This window comes from Eubalaena glacialis, chromosome 12, assembly GCF_028564815.1.
Source record: "Eubalaena glacialis isolate mEubGla1 chromosome 12, mEubGla1.1.hap2.+ XY, whole genome shotgun sequence".
NCBI classification, from domain to species: Eukaryota; Metazoa; Chordata; class Mammalia; order Artiodactyla; family Balaenidae; genus Eubalaena; species Eubalaena glacialis.
Genome location: NC_083727.1, coordinates 49,197,090 through 49,219,657, shown reverse-complemented (window position 1 = coordinate 49,219,657; position 22,568 = coordinate 49,197,090). Strand labels below are relative to the sequence as shown.

General features: G+C 35.1%; 1 protein-coding gene across 1 annotated transcript in view; it reads right to left on the bottom strand.

The window, feature by feature from the left end:
* Positions 1-22,568, bottom strand: part of REV3L (REV3 like, DNA directed polymerase zeta catalytic subunit) — a 196,111-nt gene that overhangs the window by 110,979 nt on the left and 62,564 nt on the right. Inside the window, exons 3-9 of the mRNA XM_061207643.1 lie at positions 17,208-17,282; positions 13,363-13,523; positions 8,045-8,144; positions 3,589-3,683; positions 2,916-3,020; positions 1,840-1,924; positions 1,604-1,752 (exon numbers count right to left, since the gene is read on the bottom strand). Of these exons, the coding sequence (XP_061063626.1) occupies positions 1,604-1,752; positions 1,840-1,924; positions 2,916-3,020; positions 3,589-3,683; positions 8,045-8,144; positions 13,363-13,523; positions 17,208-17,282 (770 nt within the window). The remainder of the gene's footprint in view (positions 1-1,603; positions 1,753-1,839; positions 1,925-2,915; positions 3,021-3,588; positions 3,684-8,044; positions 8,145-13,362; positions 13,524-17,207; positions 17,283-22,568) is intronic.

The following is a 22,568-nucleotide window of genomic DNA, read 5'->3' as shown; positions in this document are numbered from 1 at the left end:
TCTAGCTGTTGTTTAATACAGTCAAAAGAGCCCCTGCTGCCAATGCAGCACTGAAAAGAGGGCTTTTCCTTTCCTTCTGAAGGCTGCAATTCTACTCTTCCTATTCTGGCTCCCCTTGCCTAGAAAAATTTTATGCGAAACAACATGACTTCTAAGTAAAACTTTCATTATTCTCTTATTTAGCAATCATGTATAAGCTAACTGTATTACAAAAACCCTGTTAGAATAGACGCTATCTAGGTAGAGTATAATACATACACCCTAAGACCTGGCAAATTACACTTCTGTATGTCTTCTGTAGAGAAACTCTTGCACATGGCCACAAGGTGACAGACGTAACACTGTTAACAACAGTGCAAAAGTGAAAACCATCTAATAGTTGTAGAGAACAGAAACACTTGTTTAGTCTTACAAAAGAATGCTAATCAGCAGCTAAAATGAATGACCTAGAAACATGTAAGAACAAGGATAGATTTCAAAGTTATTATTGCTGACACAAAAGATACTCAACATCATTATTAATGAGGGATATGATGATTAAACCATAATGAGATGCCGTTTCACACATACTAGGATGGCTATATAAAAAAAGACAGATAATAACAAGTGTTAGTGAGAACGTGGGGTTTCTGAAACCCTCATATACTGCTGGTGGGAATGTAAAACAGTGCAGTCACTTTGGAAAACAGTTTGGCAATTTATTAAAAATTAAACACAAATTTATCAAACGATCCAGCAATTCTCTTCCTTGGTATCTACTCAAGAAAAATGAAAATATATACCCATACAAAGACATAAATGTTCAGAGCAGCATTATTCTTAAGGGCCAAAAAGTGAAAACAACTCAAATTTTCATCAACTGATGAATTAGTCAATAAAATATATCAGTAGAATGCAATACTACTAGGCAATAAAATGGAATGAAATACTGATAGAGATACTCCAATATGGATGAGCCTGAAAACATTATGCTAAGTGAAAGAAGCAAGGCACAAAAGATCACATTTTGTATGATTTCATTTACATGACATATCCAGAAAAGGCAAATCTTAAGAGACAAGAAAGTAGATGAGTGGTTACTTGGGGTTGGAGGTATGACTGCAAATGGACAAAAAGAATCTTTTGAGAAGGAACTATTCTAAAATTGAATTATGGAGATGTTAGTACAACTCTGTAAACTTACTATAAATCACTGAATTATACACTTAAAATGAGTGAATTTTATGTTACATAAATTACACACCAAGTAAGTTGTTAAAAAACATAATGCTGAATGAAAAAAGCAAGTTGCTTAATCTACGCCAAGTAGGACACCATTTATGTAAAATCTAAAACCTAAAATAACAGTATATGTTTTGGACATACATATATAAGGAAATATAAAATCATATATGGTAACAGTTTGTACCAACTTCAAAATAGTGCTTACTTCTAGAGATGAAGAAAAGGTAAAAGAATGGGAGAGAGGTCTCTGCTACATCAATGATGTTTACTTCTTAGGGAAAAAAAAATTTAGCTAACTCAACCAAATACTAATATCTCAGTGCTAGATACACAGGATGTCTGTTATGGTATTTTCTGTACACTTGAAAGAAAACCTCACCTTTGCTCAACTCTGCGTCTTTGTGGACTTCTACCATGTTAGCCGGTGTACAGTGAGGAATTTCAGGAGACAGAACCTCAGAGTGCAATGTTAATTCAGCAGAGAACTCCTGGGATCCATCGCTGTAGTCCACAGATCCTGATAATGTTCTGCTTAATTAAAACATATCCTTTATAACAAACTATATATCAAAGCAATAAAATTAGTTCTGAGATCTATAATAAATAACCACTTACACAGAGAAATCATTCTGTTTGAGAATTTCCTGAAGTCTCTTCTGAAATTTTTTTTCACTTTCTGTTGCTGGCACAAACCTGCGGTCTTTGAATTTTAAAAGTGCATTAAAAAATGTAGATAGCAAACGAATGAAATATTTTCCTTTTTCCTAGAAGAGCTTTTAAAATGGTAGCAATTTCCTATCCTTGACACATATAACACCACCTAAAAATAGTCCTATTATAAATCAAACAAGAGAGAAATGGTTGTTACTGAAGCTATGAAATTAAGCACTTAAAGTCAGTCTAAGATTAAGTTCTATAATTTAAATCTAAAAGAGAAAAACATTATTTTCTACCTATAAATGTATCATATACCCTGAACCTAGAAATTTTCCCTTTATAAAATATTTCTATTTTAAAAGGCATTAAAGGCTTTCAAAACTTATCAAAGGATTTTTAGTGTCCAAGAGATTATAATACAAATCTTAATTGGACTTCAGTACAGGCTTACTACTGTATTTCAAATACATTTGCCTTTTGAGTTATGTCTTCTATTCTTTTACCTTTATTTAAAAATTTTTGTTGTATCCATGGCATTACTTACGCCCCTTCAAATATTTTTTGAATATAGCAGGGTTTAGTAAAAAATAAAATGAGTATTTTCTTCAGAGATGTACAAGGTAATCCAAGTCAGAATTTATATGACATACCCAGAAAATAACATGGGGGCAGAATTTCATGGGTGACATTTTCAAAGCGTAATGAACTAAACGAAGTTGGGATTCATGCTCTTCTGTAAGTATTCTATAGCTCATTTGGAAATACAAGAGGTTAAAACATACCACAGAATGAAAAAGGAGAAAAAGGTACTACCAGTGAAAACCAAGGCCAATGAAGATGTCAATTTCTCATGTCACAGAGACAATGAGTGACACTTCGGACGTACAGAATTATGGTTCAGAGCAATGAGAATACGGAAAATATATATAGAAAATTTAAAGGTAGTTTGAAAAGCAAAATCTAATGTCAAGGTAAAAACTCAATGGCTTAAACTTTTCCATTAAAATATCCAGTTAAAAGAAAATCATTTATACCTTGTGATTCGGGTTGACTAATTTGAGAAGTTTCATTTTTGTTTCTTCGCCGTTGCTTTTCATCTTCCCATATGGCCTGTAGACCAGGGTTTCCACCAATTTGAGCTGTAATCATAATAATACTTCAATACTACAAGGGTCAAAGTGAAAAATACTTGCTTAAAAAAATCCATACTTAAAAAAAAAATACTGTCTTTTAAGAAAAACAATTACCTACTTTGTGTAATAAAACAGACAAATTATCCCAACCTATATTTACTATATTACTCCTTTTTTAGTTTTCCTACTAGTTCCCAAAAACACAGCAAGTGAATAAGATTCAAACATTTGATGATAGCCAACAGACCTAAAAGTCTCCTCCCTGGTATATAACCTGAAAATAAAAAAATTAAAAAGCAGAGCATAGTAAATTCTTTTATAATGGCTAATTTATTTAGTGTCACACTTACTTTAGGTTCATGTCTATGCAAACAAACTCATATGAATGAAAGCATAAATGAAAAAATAATGACTATCCCATCAGAGGTACAGAAAAAAATCTTCATAACATTTTACATCCTCCTTCTTTAAATAATTTCACTTCCCTAGTAATGTTTTCTTCCCTACTTTTTCCATCCTTTGGTCATGGATTTTTAAAAATAAAAACATATATTAAGAATAACTGTGTATATACCTTCAATGTCCAACCGATTTAAGATATCAGCAGCTACAGCATCCACTTCTAATTCACAAGTACTTTGTGGTTCAACACCTTCCAGTATTAAAGAGCTGTATTAAAGAAGTATCAAAAGACACAATAACTATGTAAGAGAAAATTTTCTTAAGATTTTTATTACTTAACAATTTTTCATGTTTACGTGGTAACCAGAAAAGCCAGTGATACTATATTAATTCACAATTATTCATGACATAATTGATACTCTGTGTGTATATACAAAGAAATGAAAAACAGGAAGAGAAACACAAAATTGACAACTCCACTGAGATACTTTTGGAGTCTATTTTACATATTTTGGTTCACTATATTTTATAGAAAAGGAATGTACAATGTTTCAGCACGTGGGTCACATCCAGGGCAGGATGGGATAAAATAACAGAGGGACAACAGAGGGGATGCATCAAAAACCATACACACATGCAATTATTTGCCCAGAGGCATCTATCTCAGCAATCATAGATGGTTTTTAAAAATGAGGAGGGAATATATATATAACAAGAGATGAGGGGAGGTGAACATACTGAAAAGTGGGCAAATGATACTGTTCTCCCTGCCCTCAACTACTGCTGAGCTGGGGAATGTTTAAAAATTTTCCATAACTATAGAATTGAGAAACCACATGAGTCCAATAGTGGGATCATAGCTAGGAAAAGAGGTGACACCATGAGGTCATTACTTTTCATGAGAACTACAGAGAACTATTTCCCACTAATGCTCTTTGACCCAAAAGCATTTTTGTTTTTCATCAGAGCCACATGAAAGATTTAAGATGACACCATATACATGTCCCTGCTTGACAGAATAAACATAAGACAACTAGTATGGATCCCAGTTTATCCATTCCAAAATTCAGATCTCCTACCAATAGGGACACCAAATGAAAAGGAGAGAACTTTTACTAGAAAGTGGGTGATAGAAGATTTCATTAATATTTGAAACATTTAAAAATGTTTTATGAGAAACATTAACAAAACCTCATTTTCCATTGTCTATACCTAAGGAATGGGTGTTTGAATAGAAATTTTGATGGAATATTAGAGATTAATTTTAATTTGTTAAACCACAGAACTTTTACTATTTATATATATGCATAGACACAACACACACATATATCTTTTTACCATTGATAGAGAAGGGACATATTAGTCAACCTATCACAATATATCCATCCCTTTAACTTTCAGAAAAAGTAATTCTCAATATAGCTTGTCTTCTTTACCCATATAATTTACCAACATCAGTTATGCCATGAATTAAAGTACCAGATAAAATAGTTTTTGGCCAACAGTTTTCTCCTTTATACTAAAAAGTTTCACACTTTTGGAAGCGTTGTATTATACATTTCAAGGGTGAATTTTCCAGGAGTAGAACATTTGTGACAAAGGAGGGAAACAATAACATTAAAAAATGCAATCTCATAGTAGAAATTTACAACTATTTCTTGCCTACTTCAGACATTCAGTATAGGAGGAGTTCCTAGGGAAAGGAAGTAGTTTTCAGAATTAAAAATTTGTTTCCAGTGAACAGAAAAAGTGAGTAAAAAAATTGAGTCAGCAAATACATGTAGACCATTCATTTTAGTCATGAAAGGTAGATAAGCAATACAATGGTATTTAGACAACCATGCCTCTCTGAACATTTCTGTTCATAGCTTAACACAACAGACAATTACAGTCAGTAATTACAATCACTGAGGGTGGAGCTCAGACATCTACAATTTAAAAAATCTCTTCAGATCATTCTGATGGACAGCCAGGTTGATATTACTGCAGTAGACTCAACTTTTGTGAATTCAACACTCTGGCAAATGACCCTGAAGGTCCATGATATGTGGTAATTTACAACAAGCTAGCAGGTAAGGTTAGTACAGCTGCTAACTCAGCACTCTTATTATGAGTTTGTTGCTCTCTATTTGTTATGGCCCTTGAAATAATGTTTGTGAAGGGATATAAAATACTTTTGGGTTAAAAAAAAAACCAAACAAAAAAAGGTACCTAGAGGAAGGTGCTAGTACTGGGGATAAAAATGAGACTAATAAAATTTAAGAGCACTGATTTGGCAAAAATGTTTGACATTACGTTATCTGTATTTGATGAAATTATGGATTTTCATGTTTAATATAAGAATCCTAAAAACTTGGGACAAAAATATATAGCTAGCCTACATTTATTATAAATTCTAATTCTGAATACCTTGTCTAGTTTCACTAGTTTGCCTTTTCATACCTTTGCTCTTAAAAGTAATGATTCAAACTTTTCATTATAATACAGAGAGCTTCTCCAAACTAACTCATAAGCAGTGAAGCTTTACTATAGTCTTATGACCTAACCAGAAAGATGTTTGTTCAAAAAGGCTTCAAATAAAAATAAACCTGAACTTGAATTGATCATGCAAAAAACAAGTTACTCGGTGTAGAACTTTGAAAACCACGGGATCTAGTGGGTAGGTAAAATCCTTGGGTTAAGTTGATTTGCTCCAATTTTAGAGACATAGAGGAAGTGTATCACAGGCATAAAAATGAGACAGTAAATAGTTTGTCAGTCACTTTGCTCTGGACTGATTAGAAATTGAATTTGATGTAGTAAACAATGCTCTCTCTAAAGTTGACACCACTTCAACACAATTATAAAAACAATTCTGCTGTATCTGAGAAGGAACCTAGAAGTACATGTGTATGTGTACATATACAACTTTTACCAAAAAGTCCTGATACATGTTAACTGAATCCAGAGGTAAAGCAAGTCACTGTCCATTTGAAGTCTTTGAAGTCTCATTCTGGTATAATATTCCAGTCATGAAACAATGTATTTCAATCATTATTTAATGAGATTCTCTCTTAATTTTAGGTCTTAAAAAGCCCAAGTAATTCTATAATATGGAAATTCCGTGAAGAACATATTAAGATCTTAAACTATATAAATTAAGCTCTGAACAAATATTTTTGACAGTTTATCTTCAACTGATTAATAAATTCACATTTTCTTACCTTGAAATAAAAAATAAAGTCATTTAACTAAACACTTTTTCTACTTTGCACTTTACATAAAAAATATCTGCTTAAAAACGTATCAGGAGGGCTTCCCTGGTGGCGCAGTGGTTGAGAATCTGCCTGCCAATGCAGGGGACACGGGTTCAAGCCCTGGTCTGGGAAGATCCCACATGCCGTGGAGCGACTAGGCCCGTGAGCCACAATTGCTGAGCCTGCGCGTCTGGAGCCTGTGCTCTGCAACAAGAGAGGCCGCGATAGTGAGAGGCCCGCGCGCCGCGATGAAGAGTGGCCCCCGCTTGCCGCAACTGGAGAAAGCCCTCGCACAGAAACGAAGACCCAACACAGCCATAAATAAATAAATAAATAAATAAATAAATAAAATTAAAAACGTATCAGGTGACATATGTGTAGTGAAAAGAGGAAACCATACCACCCTATCAATATCCAAATGATCAATAAAAGGATCAAGAAAGCTTGGGCAACAACTTTGTGGCATAAAACAGAAATCCTATGAGTTCTATGTAGATTAAGCTATTACTGATAATTTAGATAGGTACTGATTATATATCTGCTTTATGGTAGGGAAATCTAAACATTTGGAATACGTTACCGTCTCTAAGAAAGTCTAATAAATAATAAAAGTCAAAAGAAATTATAAGTTGTATTATTCATATATACTATGTCAACCCACTTTTTTCCCCACAAATATTTAATATTTGGAAATATTTAGGGGTTATTTTTATTAAAAATATTCGCCATTTAGGTTTTTTTTTGGCTGTGTTGGGTCTTTTTTGCTATGCGCGGGCTTTCTCTATTTGCAGCGAGTGGAGGCTACTCTTCACTGCGGTGTGTGGGCTTCTCACTGCGGTGTCTTCTCTTCTTGCAGAGCACAGGCTCTAGGTACGCGGGCTCAGAAGTTGTGGCTCACGGGCTCTAGAGCACAGGCTCAGTAGTTGTGGCACAGGGGCTTAGTTGCTACGCGGCATGTGGGATCTTCCCGGACCAGGGATCGAACCCGTGTCCCCTGCACTGGCAGATGGATTCTTAACCACTGCGCCCCAGGGAAGTCCCGCCATTTAGGTTTTAAATTGTTATTTTATTATGCGATTTTTACTTGACAAGTTATAGGATGTCAATTTAGAATGTACAAAGAAGATGGATGTTGGAGAGAAGTATAAACACATCCAGATTTCTTTTATTAATTAGGTAATAACTAGGTATATTTTCATGCTATTTTCACGGTCTGTTCTTGAAATCTATGATCCATGTAATATACTAATGTTGAGATTTGCTTTTTTGATAAACTTATAGATAAAAAACAATTATAATAAAGGTTAAAATTAAATTATGCTAACCATTGATTTCTGAATAGAGTAGGATATATGTAAATAACTTTTCCTTTCCTTTACAACATAAACTAACCTTGGTATTTCGTCTTCTTCCCACCGAAATAAAGTACCAGTAAGAGAATTTCTTCCTGGTAGCTGATTCTTGCAAGATCCACTCGCACGTAATGGATCACCTAGGAATAAAAAGGTAAAAGGGGTAAGTTCCACTTTTAACTTACATATAATTACCCTTTAAGTATATTAGTATACAACCCATATGACCAGTTCCTAAAATTGTATCCTAAAAATTCATAAACATACCGGAATGCATATGCACAGTGGAGAGTAACGACTCCAAACCGAGATGGGGAAAAGTATTTGCAATATATGGATATGAAAGAGAAATGGCCACAATACTTTCATAGTAGAATAAAAGTATGATACATTTAAATGCGCTATTGTGATAGGTATGCTTCAAATCTCATTTTAAAAATAAAGAACTAAGAATATTTGTAGACTTTAAATTCCTAGGGTATTCTATATGAGCCTCAACTAAAATTCTAGTGGAAATCAGATTCCAGATAAAATTCAAAACATACTTTAATGCTAATCCCTGAATAAAAAGAAAATACACAATGTATTTCGAAAGTAATGGCAGTAACAGTGAGTGGAAACCTGGGGCAAATGCAACTACAATTTGACGAGCAGTTGGAGGGAACTATGCATTTGCTTAGTTGTCCCAGCTGCAGAAACTGAGTCCTGGGGCCATGCTTTGGAAGTAGTCTCTAAATTTTAGCAATTTTTTTGTGATCTCTTATGGGGAATTTAAATTTTCAGATAAAGAAAGCTTGAGTGAGTGGCATAGAAGGAATCCTAACATTAAGAAAGATATTAAATTTGCAATCCTCTCCCACTAAATTTGATACTTTTTCTTATTTGGTTAGCTTGATCACAAAATTATGCAATTAATTAGACTTACCATCTTTGCTATTTTAACAAAACACATAACAAACCATGTAACTGATTCTATATACCTTCAGAAGTTTTTGAAGGCTTTGTTGTTATGTGGCTAGGGCATTTATATGAAATTACTTTGCAAGTTGTAAATTAAAACACAAATATTGTTTTCTAAGAAATTTATATGAGTGAAAAATCTATACAAATTTACTAATTCAAAGTTATCTATCACAGTATAAGAATTCACACTTGACCTCTACTTCATGTATTATTTTCTTTTATAAATACATATATAATTCTTTTCAACTCTGGATGTTAAAAATGTAATATAAAGCCACTATGGAGAACTTTAAAAAGTCCCTCTGTGATGCTAAAAATATTTACTCTATTTAAGTACTTCTATATACTTCACCTTAACAACAGTAATTAGCAACATCTCCGTTTCATTTGGCAACTGAGTATATAACTGAATAATAAGACAAAATGGTATATGCATATGTAATATTAAAATTTCTAAATATTTTTCACTTTTGAATTTACTTTCAAAAGACTACACTATGTACTAAATTAACTTGTCTTACAAGAATAAAATGTTAAGTTGTGCATATATATGTAACATATTTACAATAAGAAGTTTACTGTCCATTTAATTATGAGTCTGATATTACGTGACAAAATACAAAAAAAATTCACCTATTCTTTTCATGATTTCATTATAATCTTTTATCTATTTTTTTTTTACAAAACAAAAACCTAAAATAAATATTTTATTTCACCATACTTGAAATTTCCCTGCTTTTAATTTCCCCCAATGAAATTTCATTTATTTCTGCCTTCAAATTGTAAAAATTTTCCATATTTTGAAAAAAAATCCCTTCCAATACTCATCTAACTTTTATAACTAAAATAAATGGCTTACATATATTTGCTAATTCAAACTTTTCTCATGCTTTTTCACCTACTGGAAGCAAACTTTTGTAAAACTGACCTCCTTTTCCTATAAATACCTCCCGTACATTCTCTAGAACCTTTTCCATTCGTCAATTCTTCTTGAACTCCCAGCTGTATTTGACACTGATAACCAAACTGTTATTTTTTTCCCCCAATAACCTTTTTATTTTGGAATAATTTTAAATACAGGAAAGTTACAAGGATGGTACAGTTTCTGAATCTCCTTACCACACCCCTCCCATTGTTAACATTTTACATTATCATAGCACATCTGTCAAAACAAAAAAACTGACACAGATACCTTCCTATTAACTACACTATACACTTTATTTGAATTTCAGCAGTTTATCCACTACTCTCCATTTTCTGTTTCAGGATCCAATGTAGGGTACCACATTGTAGTTAGATATCATGTCTCCCTAGTCTCCTCTGGTCTATTTCTCAGTCTTTCCTTGTTTTTCATGACCTTGACAGTCATGAGTACTGGTCAGTTCACCTATAGGACGTCCTCCAATCTGGGTTTGTTGATGTTTTCCTCATGATTAGATTGTTATTATGGGTTTCCATGAAGAATACCACAGATGTGAAGCATCCTCATCATATCATATGAGAGGGGACACGATATCCACATGCCATCACTGGAGATGTTAACCATCAATACTTGGTTAAGGTACAATTTCATGGGTTTCAAGAATGCACAGAATCATACCACCATGCCAGTAACATACAGAATAATTCCTTCATCCTAAAATTTCCCCTATATATTGGCTTTGTAGTCAACATTCTCCTCTTCTCCAACTCCTGGCAACCATTAATATGTTTTACATTTCTATAGTTTTGCCTTTACCAGAATGTTGTATGAATAAAATCAAACAACTTGTCGTCCTTTAGGTCTGGCTTCTTTCACTTAGTAAAATGCATTAAAGATTCATCGATGTTGTATGAATCAAGAGCTTGATGTGTTTTACTGATAAATAGCATTCCACTGTATTGGTATATTAACAGTTTATCCACTGCCCCACTGAGTGGACATTTTGGTTACTTTAGATTTTTAGCAATTATGAAATAAAGTTGCTATATACATTTGCATACAGGTTTTTAGGTGGACATGAGTTTTAAATCACTTGGTAAACATACAGGAGTGTAACTGCTGGGTCATATGGTAAGTCTATATTTAACATTACAAGAAACTGCCAAACTGTCTTCCAAAGTGACTACACCATTTTGCCTTCCCACAAGCAATGAATGAGAGTTGATGCTGTTCCCATCCTTACCAGCATTTGTTTATTCCTAGTTTTTTTTGGATTTTAACCATTCTAATAGGTGTGTAATGGTTGCTCTTTGTGGTTTTAAAATGCATTTCCCGGGCTTCCCTGGTGGCGCAGTGGTTGAGAATCTGCCTGCCAATGCAGGGGACACGGGTTCGAGCCCTGGTCTGGGAAGATCCCACATGCCGCGGAGCAACTAGGCCCGTGAGCCACAACTACTGAGCCTGCGCGTCTGGAGCCTGTGCCCCGCAACAAGAGAGGCCGCAACAGCGAAAAGCCCGCGCACCGCAATGAAGAGTGGCCCCCCCTCGCCGCAACTAGAGAAAGCCCTCGCACAGAAACGAAGACCCAACACAGTCAAATAAATAAATAAATAAATAAATAAGTCAGGAGCTCTTTTAAAAAAATAAAAAAATAAATAAAATAAAATGCGTTTCCCTAATGATATATATTGTTGAGAATCATCTATTCCTGTTTGCCATCCTTATATCTTCTTCTTTGTTGAAGTGTCTGTTCAGGTCTTTTGACCATTTTTAATGGGGTTGTTTGCTTTCCTATTATCGAGTTTTAGGAATTCTTTATATATTCAAGATATAAGTACTTTATCAGATATGTAATTTGAAAATATTCTCTCTCAGTCTGTGACTTATCTTTTTATTCTCTTAATATTATTTTTTACAGAGAAAAAGTTTTTAACTTTGACGAAATCAACTTGTCAGGGGATTTTCTCATTGTTTTCTTCTAGAAGTCTGATAGATTTATATTTTACATTTAAGTCTATGATCCATTTTGAGTTCATTTTTATACAAGGTATGAAGTATCTGTCTGGTCTCTTATTTTTATTTTCTGGCATATGGATACCCAATGATTCCACCACCTAAGATGAAGTTCTAGATTTGGGAATCTCTTTTACTCCCAGGAGATTCAAACTGGGCTGAAATGCCTCAAAGTTGTTCCACTTCCTAGTTTGGGTATATCTCTTTGAAACCCTACCTTACTCTGGAGGGTTCCAACCTGTCCAGCAGGCCCTGAGTTGTTGTTTCTGGCTCCCTCACCTAGTAAGGCTGTCTCAATGGAGGCAGCCAGGATTAGCAAACCCCTCAGGGCAAAGGCTGTTTTCAGCACTCTATCTCCTCTTTTGGCCAGTACGTCTTTATTGTTTATAATCTCTGCGATAGATTAAGATTTTTAAAAAAAAAAATCTTACCTAGTTCTTAAATTGGTTTTAGTAGGAGGGTGGATCCCAATAACCTAACCCACCATTCAGGGGGAAAAAGTCCTCCCTGGTTACTTTTCAGAGCACAGTTTGGGTATGGTAGAAGAAACCCAAGGAGTTAAACCAAAAAAGAATAGCTGGTAAACAACAAGAGAAAAAAAAGCTAACTTTTGGTTTTAAAAGTCTGTCAGTGAAAGAGAAGAAAATAATTATAACAGAAAGGACAGCACGGTTGGAGGAAAAATGTTGGTTTCACTTTGTTTTAAGTAGAGGAGAAGGAATCCAACAATAAAATGCAAAAGATGTTACAGCATTTTAACCAGAAATTCTATTCCTAGGTATATGCCCAAGAGAAATGAAAACATACGGCTACACGAATACTTGTACATGAATGTTCACAGCAGCACTGTTCATAATAGCCAAAAGAAGGAAACCCAAACATCCGTCAATTGATGAATCAATAAACGATGTAGCATATTCATAGCAGAATATTACCTGGCCATAAAAAGGAATGAAATACTGATACATGCTACAACATGGGTGAACCATGAAAACATTAGGCTAAGTGAAAACAAACAAACATATGATTCCATTTATATGAGATGTGCAGAATGGGCAAACAGAGAGACAGAAAGAAGATTCATGGTTGCTAAGGGGTGGAGGCATGGGAGCATTGGGGGTGATTGATAAAGACTACAGGATTTCCTTTAGAGGTGTTGAAAATGTTCTAAATTTGATTGTGGTGATGGATGCACAGCTCTGTGAATATATTAAAAACCACAGAGGTGTCCATTTTAAATGAGTGAATTGTAAGGCGTGAGAATTATATCTCAATAAAGCTATTACCAAAAAAATTTATTTTGAGATTCTTTTCCTGATACACTCTAAGACATTTTTGCATATTTCTTTTTATTCTTTATCCACTCAGCATTTATTTTCTAAATATATATTATTTTATAAATCATAAATTACATAATACTTGTTCAAAGCTTTAATTTGAACTTGCAAAATTAACCTTACTTTTCCTCCTTGCTTTTCGGAACTTGACAGCAGCCAGATTTATTAAATTCATTCCATACAGATTGTAGTCAATGAAGAGCTGTAGGAGGTAGGGAATATGCGCTTCATGAGGCTGATAAAATTTATTCATTATGGCTCCACTTTGCAAAAGTTCACATATCCTAAATTAGAAAAAAAAAGTTATATCATAAAATTATGTTTCCTAAAATGTTAAGTGAAATGGTGACTATACAAATATAGAGAATAAAACACATTATACTAGCACACAAAATTTTGATTTCAATTATACTGGAAATTTGTATTTTGTTGGAAATTGAAAGTTTAAAATCAAGTTTTAAAGTAAGCGGCATGCTCTGAAAGAAAATGACAAAAAATGCCTTGAATGAAGAATATTTTGACTTCTAAAACTAATTTAATGCTAACTATACTGAAAAACCCAAAATGTCAAAAGGATTTTTTAAATATGAGCTTTTTAAGAAAGTTCAGAAAAAAAATTGAAAAGATTATACAAAAATTCTAAAAAAGGACATATGACTCAATCAACCACACAGAGATGTTACCACTTTTGATATTTTTATTCTCTGAGTTATTTTTCCTTCATGATGGGGAATACAAACAATAGGCAATTATAAATAGTGCAAGTGCTATGCAGGGGAAGTATATGAAACATCTAGAAGGGATATTAACCAGACTGTAGCTTCTGCAAAGCCTTCTTGAAGAGAAGTCTCTAAAGCAGATTAAACAATGAACTGGAAATACTTTTTCTCAGAGAGGAGAAGAGTATATCATGCGAATAAAACTGCACATGTAAAGGGTCACAAGAAAATGTGGTTTATTCAAGAACTGAAACCACTGAATGAGGCTTAGAGACAGAGGCTATGGTGGGGGTGGGGGGAGGGTAGAGAGGTAATGAGAAGTCATATCATGCAGAGCCTATTAAAGACATCTGAAAAGGTGGTGGAATTTGCCTGTGAAGTGAAGAGCAGGAAAATGAAATGACCAGGTTAGCTAGAGAATGCAGAACACTAGAGACAGAGAGTGAGAGATTACTGTGGAAAAACTAAGATGATGGTGGCTTTAACAAGGATCATGGAAATGTGTTGATACAGGAGACATATAAGGAATAAAATGGTCAGGCCTTGATGACTAACTAGATATGGAGGGTGAGACAATATGAGTTGAGGATAATGCCTAGATATCATGGTTAAGCAGCTAGTTGGTGGTGCTACATTACTGGAAGAAAACAGGTTTGTTTGGGGATTTTATTTGGAGAGGAAATAAAGACAAACTCAGTTTTAGACATACTGGAGTTTAGGTATACTGGAGCATTCAGGGAGATTTCTATAAAAATATTAGAAATAAATGATAATAAAGATGAGGATAAGGATAATTTTATTAACAGAGTAGAGGAAGCAAACATATTTTGGGGCACTATGTACTGGACACTGTGTTAGGTGCTCTAAATGCTTAATCTCAAGTAATTCTTACTACCTATGGTACTACTATCTCCATTTTATAAACAGAGAAACTGGGTCTTAGATCAAAATGTTGTCCAAAATCACACAAATAAAAAGTGGAAGAGCTAAAATTCAACCCAAATTTTCTCTGACTTGACCCCTCACTCTTAACTATAGTGCTATTCTATTTATCCAGCAGATGGTTTGATATACTGGTCAGGAGCTCTGGAGGAAAATTCAAGCTACTGATATACATTTGGAAGCCAAATGCATAAAGATTTAAAAAAATGGGAGTATATAAGACTGTAAAGTGAAGGGAACATATAGAGAGAAAAAAATCAATGCCTAAGACAAAAGTCCAAGAAACAACCACAATGTTAAAAGAAGAATCGACAAAATGTTGTAAGTATGAATGACCAGAAAGGTATGAGGAAAACCAGAAAAGGTTTACATCAAAGCAGATTTTAAGGTACCTAAGCACTGACAAGCGGTCAAAAGGTAAGGACAAAGAGGTGTTAATTGGGTTTAACAACACTGAGGTCTCTAATGAAGGCAATTTGAGTGAAATGGTTGAAGTAGAGCCTATATTGGAGTAAGTTAAAGAGTGAATGGGAGGTAAGACACTGAACACACAAAGTATAGATAAAGTCTTCCAGGAGGGGACTTCCCTGGTGGCGCAGTGGTTGAGAATCGGTCTGCCAATGCAGGGGACATGGGTTCGATCCCTGGTCCGGGAAGATCCCACATGCTGTGGAGCAACTAAGCCCGTGTGCCACAACTACTGAGCCTGCACGCCACAACTACTGAAGCCTGCGCATCTAGAGCTCGTGCTCTGCAACAAGAGAAGCCACCGCAATGAGAAGCCCATGCACTGCAAGGAAGAGTAGCCCCCGCTCGCTACAACTAGAGAAAAGCCCACGCGCAGCAACAAAGACCCAACACAGGCAAAAAAAAAAAAAAAAATCTTCTGGGAGAATAGCTGTAAGTATGAATGTCTTTGAGTATGAATGTGTGTATGTGTAAAATTAACAGAGTCTTATTAATATTTAAATGGTGTGGAAAGGGAGATGGGGATAACTGATAGATGGAAGAAAAGGTCAAAGAGGGTGGAATATGAGCTTTAGAGGTAAGGGGGTAAATCTCTTCCACTGTAATAGGCGGTGAGAAGGACAGAATGGCTGTGAACAGATTTTAAGAATCTGTGATAGAAAATTAAGAGAGCTTTATTTTTATGGTTCTCAAACTTTTGGCCCCAGGACCCCTTTTCATTCTTAAAAATTACTGACAGCGTCAAAGAGCTTTTGTTTATGTGGCTTATATCCATTGACACTTACCAAATCAAGTTAAAACAGAAAATTTTAGGAAACTTATTTACTAATTTTAAAATAACAACAATAAACCCATTATATGTTAACATAAATAACAGTGTTTTATATATTAAAAAATCCTATGTTTTCCAAAACAAAAACAATTTAGTGAAAAGAGGAATTGTTTTACATCTTTGCAAACCTCTGTTTTAATAGAAGACAGTTGGATTCGCACATCTGCTTCAGCCCAGTCTGTTCTGATATATTGTTTGGTTGAAGCATATGAAGAAAATCCAGCCTTACACAGATAAATAATTGGAAAAAGGAAGAGTAACTGAATAGCCTTTTCAGGTAAACGTTGATCTTTGTTTCTACTACATGGAAATGCAATGGAGTGGTAGTTTCTTAAAGGTCAGCAATAATGTGGAATTTGAAACCATATCAATGAACTTTTTGTACTCTGTTATATTAAAATCTATTGGTCTACCTAACACTTGGAGTACTTTTACCCATGCATAATTTTCTAACGTCATGCACTGGTCGTTTGGAAAATATAGATCCACTAAGTTATATAAATCTTCTAAATGGTGATACATTTCATTAAACAATATGGAAAAAAATGTTAATAACATCACCTATCTCATCAGAAAAATCTTTTAGGTACTGAAAAGTGGTTAAGTTCACAGTAGAAAGCTCTCCCACTCTGGCCTCACTCTCACATACTTCTCCTTGCTTTGAAACTGAAGAACGAATTTCTCTTGGTATTGAACATTTGGTCTGGCTAGCAGGGCAGTAGGATTATTTACACAAGGCAGCCAACCATCTCTCTTTATATACTTCTACAAACTCTCTAAATCTAAGACAGAAAAGCAGTTGGGTGTAAAACAAGGTCCCTTACCCTTAAAATATCCTTCCTAGAGTCCAAGCCATGACTCTCTCTCTTTACACATGTATGTACATATTATGGTCTCTTTCTTTAATAATGCTACAAACTATACAGGCCTTTCTTCTAGATTTTTCTTTTTACTATTAAAATACTTAAGTGATAGTTATTCATTTTTTACTTCATTTATCTTTGTACCTTTTCACCATTGCAGGGTTGTAAAGATAGATCTTCATAAAGTGTCTTTCCTTCTCATGATAACCATAAAAAGGCCTGAAATAAAAGAAAAAGATATTTCAATTTATTTTCATCAGAGATGAAATAATGCAACGTATTGCCCTAAATGGACTCAGCTGGCCTAATTCAGTCTTACTTACATTGAATATTACCAACACCCCCCCCAAAAAACAAAAGAACCTCCAAGACTTTTCAATTAAACCTACCACAAGGTTAACATATGACATGATAAACTCTTGTTACTTCTTTTAAAAAAGTTTAAAAATACCACTTAAAAAAAAACTAGGGACAAAAAGGAGCAGCAAACTATTTATACCTTAATTTCAATCATCATGGCTCTATTAAAAAGTGACTCTTTACTCAGACCATGTATGAGAAGAACAGAGACCTTTCTGATACCTTTTCCCATTTCCCACTTTTTCTGTCAAAAACTAAAGCTGTTCATCAACAAAGTCCTTTAATTGACAGAATTTGTTTCACTTTCTTTGTCTCTGTTATTAATTTTACAAGTTCACTAAGCAGAGACAATTTACCTGTTATACATATGTACATATGCATATGTGTGTATAAAACACACACTCAAATCAAAGGAAACCTGTGAAAACTATGTAGACAGGAACTTAAGAGATTGAAAAGACGACGGCTTTACTAAGGACCCTATTTACGTTGAGGCTCGGTTCTTCTCAGGGTATCAGCTAGAGGGGGGAAAGGGAGAAGCAAAAATCTATGTGATAGGGAGAGAAACAAGTCCTCAATGCAAGAAGGAATAAGTTGGGCTATCATGTTACATCATTTCAGGAGGATCTGAAACTCTGATATACAGACTACCATTTTCACAGATGACGTAATTAGAAACAATATATAAATAGGTCTGAATTTATAGACAAAATAAAAAGTATTTGCCTAGAGTTTGTCTGTAAATAGTGGCTGGTTAAATCTTTAGGTGGATAAACTCAATTTCTTTTCATTAAAAAAATATTTTCCCCTTATGATGGGCACTAGATAGAACTTACCCTCATTAGGACACCATTTCTCTCTGCCATGTCTGACAGTGTAGTAGACCTCAATTACAGGAGTAAGTTGGCAACAGAGTCATTATTTGAGGTATATTTAAACAACTTTTTTTTTTATATAAGCTATTTCAAGCCTTTAGGTCAGAACCATCTGCATGATTGCTGTAAAGCAATTTCTATTAAAAAAAAAAAAAAAAAAAAAAAAAAAGGGGGCTTCCCTGGTGGCGCAGTGGTTGAGAATCTGCCTGCTAATGCAGGGGACACGGGTTCGAGCCCTGGTCTGGGAAGATCCCACACGCCGCGGAGCAACTAGGCCCGTGAGCCACAACTACTGAGCCTGCGCGTCTGGAGCCTGTGCTCCGCAACAAGAGAGGCCGCGACAGTGAGAGGCCCGCGCACCGCGATGAAGAGTGGCCCCCGCTTGCCACAACTAGAGAAAGCCCTCGCACAGAAACGAAGACCCAACACAGCCAAAAATAAAGAAATAAAGAAATAAAGAAATAAAAAGGTCTAAAACGTTCTTTGTCTCATCCTTACCACTCACTCCAATCTTATCTCACACCTACGCTTCCTTTTTCCTCCAGCCATTCTAAACATTTCAGCCCCTTCTAACTTGATCCACTCTCAAGTAATTTGCCATTTCCTCTGCCTAGAAAGTTCTGCCCTGAACCTTTGTATGGCTTACTTTCAGTCTTCATTCAGGTTTCTGCTTAAACTCACCTCCTCAGAAAGGCCTACTCTGACCATCACTCCCTATCCCCTACCCTTTACCCTTTTTTTTTCTTTTTTTAAAATAACACTTACCCTTTTCCTGTCTAGTTTGATGCTGTTCACCCCATTTTTGTTGCCATGAAGGAAGGGGTGAAACACACATTATATGACTGATCTCATTCTCTCTCACCAGCAAAATTCAATTCTTTATTCCTCCTGCTTTGGTATTTTTCATATACATAAATATAGCTCTCTGTCTAAAGATAGGAGTTATACCTTTAGCCAGATAAATGGAAAAAAAAGAGAATTAAATCTGCACTGGTGTGGTCCACATTATCCTTGCTTTGTTTTTGCTAAAAATCTTAGGTTTTTACAATTAGAATCTTATAAATTTCAAAAACTGAATACAAGACTATCAAATCCCTACAATTCTTTGTACATCTAGGATTCTGCTTTTGTATCTATTGCCCCAAAATATAGCCTGGAAATTCTATAAATTCAGTTTTCTGCTTCTTCTGGCCAAGAAAGTCTCTGTATAATTTAATCTGCAATCCTTACTTTCTGCTGTTGACTTTAGTTGATTTTGCCAAAAGAATTTCTCCACAGGGAGACTCTCTGGGAGAAAGAAAGTAGAATGGAGCAGAGTTCAAGAGTAGATATTTTTATATTTAAAAAATTATATCTGATAATTGTAGTTTTTTAATATAACAATGAGAATAAAAATGGGCACAGATAGTGAAAAAAAAAACCTCATTTAATTAATTTAGATGGATTAAGAATCCTTTCATAGAATATTTTCTAGAATCATGATAGCTAAGTGACAAGGAACCCCTGAAATGAGCCTAAGATCATGGTCCTCTCTCTTAACCCAGCTTCAGTATAGTATACAGTCTAGGAAGACTGGAATTAAATTTGTTCAAGTTTTAATTTGATAGCTAGATGCAACTTGCCTACTTAAAGAAGTAGGCAATACTGAAGGAGTAAAGGAATCATAGAAGTTACAATGCATGGTAAGGGAAAAGGAGACCTATATAAGAAAAAAACATAGAAAACATGAGAACGGGAGAAAAAAAGAGAATGGCAGCCATAAATTAGACTGAACAGCTCATCTTTTGCTTCCAGGTCTCTAGATTTGTAACTCAACTAACTTAAAAGTATGGCTATGCTTTTAACAAATGCCCACCAAAAATATAGAAAGACTGGTGACTCATTATTCATTCCACTAGGCTGTTTGGAGATTCAACTTTGAAATGAGAATATGTATAGGAAAGTTCTGAGGAATCATTAAACATAAAAAAATTAGAATATAAAGCTGATAATTATCTTTAACCTAACTGTTGCTATCATAGGATGGGTGTGAACTTTTACCTCATTCATTTATTCAAACAAACAGTGATTGAGCCTTGTCTACTAAGTGCCCAACACCATACAAGGTGCAAGGGATATAATGATGGACAGACAAACATGGTCCTTTTTCTCATGGAACTTACATGCTAGTGGGAGAAACACATAAGAACTAATAAACAAAAAATTAAAATAACTGCAAACTATAGTAAAGTACTAAAGGAAACAAAGAATGGGCTAAGATACAGAATAATAATAATAACAACCTATTTTAAGGAGGGAAGTCAGAGAAAACTTCTCTGGAGAGGTGAAGGATTTGAAGGACTGGAGAGGGGTAGAGCACTCAAGGAAAGGAAACTGCATGTACAAAGGTGGGAAAGAGCTCAGCACATCAGAGGAACTGAAAGAAGACCAGTGTTTCTGGATGGAACACAGTGAGCAAAGTTACAGAGGCAGGCAGGGGTCAGATCACATAGGCTGTGGTTAGAAGCTTAAATTTTATTCTATAAACAATATGAAGCCACTCAAGGATTTTAAATGATTTTAAAAGGATCCAATTTACATTACAAGACAGGTACTTCTGCAGCTCTGGAGTGAGATAAGAACAGAAGAAGGAAATTCAATTAAAAGGATACTGTGGTGGTCCAGGAGAAAACTTGGATTAAGGTGGAAGAAGTAGACAGATTTAAGATGGATTTCATACAGATGTATTCAACTCATATGTTCCAGTACGAGCTCTAAATCTTTCCTGCCAGCCTGCTCTATCTGCACGACTCAAAATTTTGTAGTCATCCCTGACTCCTCTCACAAACCTCATCCAATCAGACAGCAAATCTTGGGGACTCAACCCTCAGAATAGATCTAGAAGCTGACCACTTCTCACTACTCCCCTGCTACTACCCTAGTTCAAGCCACCATATTTTCTCACCCAGATTAATGTTTCAACTCTTATGCCCCTATGATCTATTCTTCCCATAGTTGCTAAAGGAACCCTTTCAAGTATAAGTTAGATCCTGGCTGCTCAAAATCATGCAATAGCTCAGAGTAAAAGCCAAAGTCCTTAGAATAGCCTACTGCAGTGGTTTCTCAAACTTGAGTATGCATCAGAATCAGCAGAAAGGCTCACAAATTTCTGGGTCCCACCACCAGAGTATCTGCTTCATTAGATGTGGGGTGAGACCAAAGAATGTATTTTGACTAAGTTCTCAAGTGTGTTAGTCTGAGTCCTCCAAGAAGTAGATGTCAAAATGTGCAAGAAATTTGTTAGTGGAAACACATGTGAGAGAATATGAGGATGAACTCAGGAGAGGGTGGGACAGCCACAAGACTTAGATACAGGTCTGATCTAAGTGAAGGAGAGAGGGACATAGGGAAGATGAGTGGAAGTGTCTTTTACTGCAGTGTGATTCTAGTGAAAGTTCAGAAAGGCTGCCCCAGAGTTCCCAAGTGTCTCCCAGAAACAGGCTTGCCTTAGTAGCCTTGCTCTGCTTAGCCACTGGCTGGGAGTAGCCTATGGAAAGCAGCTTCAGTTTACACAGAATGATAGATGGATTTTAGTGCAGTAGCTGGGACCACTGTTCAATTATGCTCTTTGTATTTGGAGATCTGAGAGGTGCATTCTCATGGCTGTCAAACCAGGTAAAAGTGGTTTTGGCGATCCACTGGCCAACATGATCTCCATTCTCTCAAATCTCTCTAACCTCATTTTGCCCACTCTCCTTTCCCTCCACTCCAGACACCTGGCCTCCATTTTGTTCCCACCCCCTCACCTTCAAGTCTTTGCTCAAATGTCATTTACCGTGTCAATGACACCTTCCCTGATTACCCTATATAAAACTGCCACCAGTCTACTTCCCCACCCCATACTACTGATCCTTCTTACCTGTTCTACATATTTTGTTCTATAGTATTAATAATCATGTAATAAATAAATTTATTTCATGTTCTATCTATTGGTTATTTTCTGTTTTCCATTACTAGAATGTAACCTCCATGGGGGCAGGGATCTTTGTTTTGTTCACCAATAAACAAGGTGCTCAATAAATACTTGATGAATAAATTACATGACTTTCCACAGTTCTAGGAAGCAGAGAAATGGAAAAAGTTAAAACAAAAATTACTGTTAACCATCTATCTTTCATTGCAATAAAAATTGACTTTAAAAAGTTACAGTAAGAAATTCACCCTGGTTCCATTAGATTAGAAATAAAAGAAAAATGAACAGAGTATATTTGAATTGGATATGTTTTCTTTT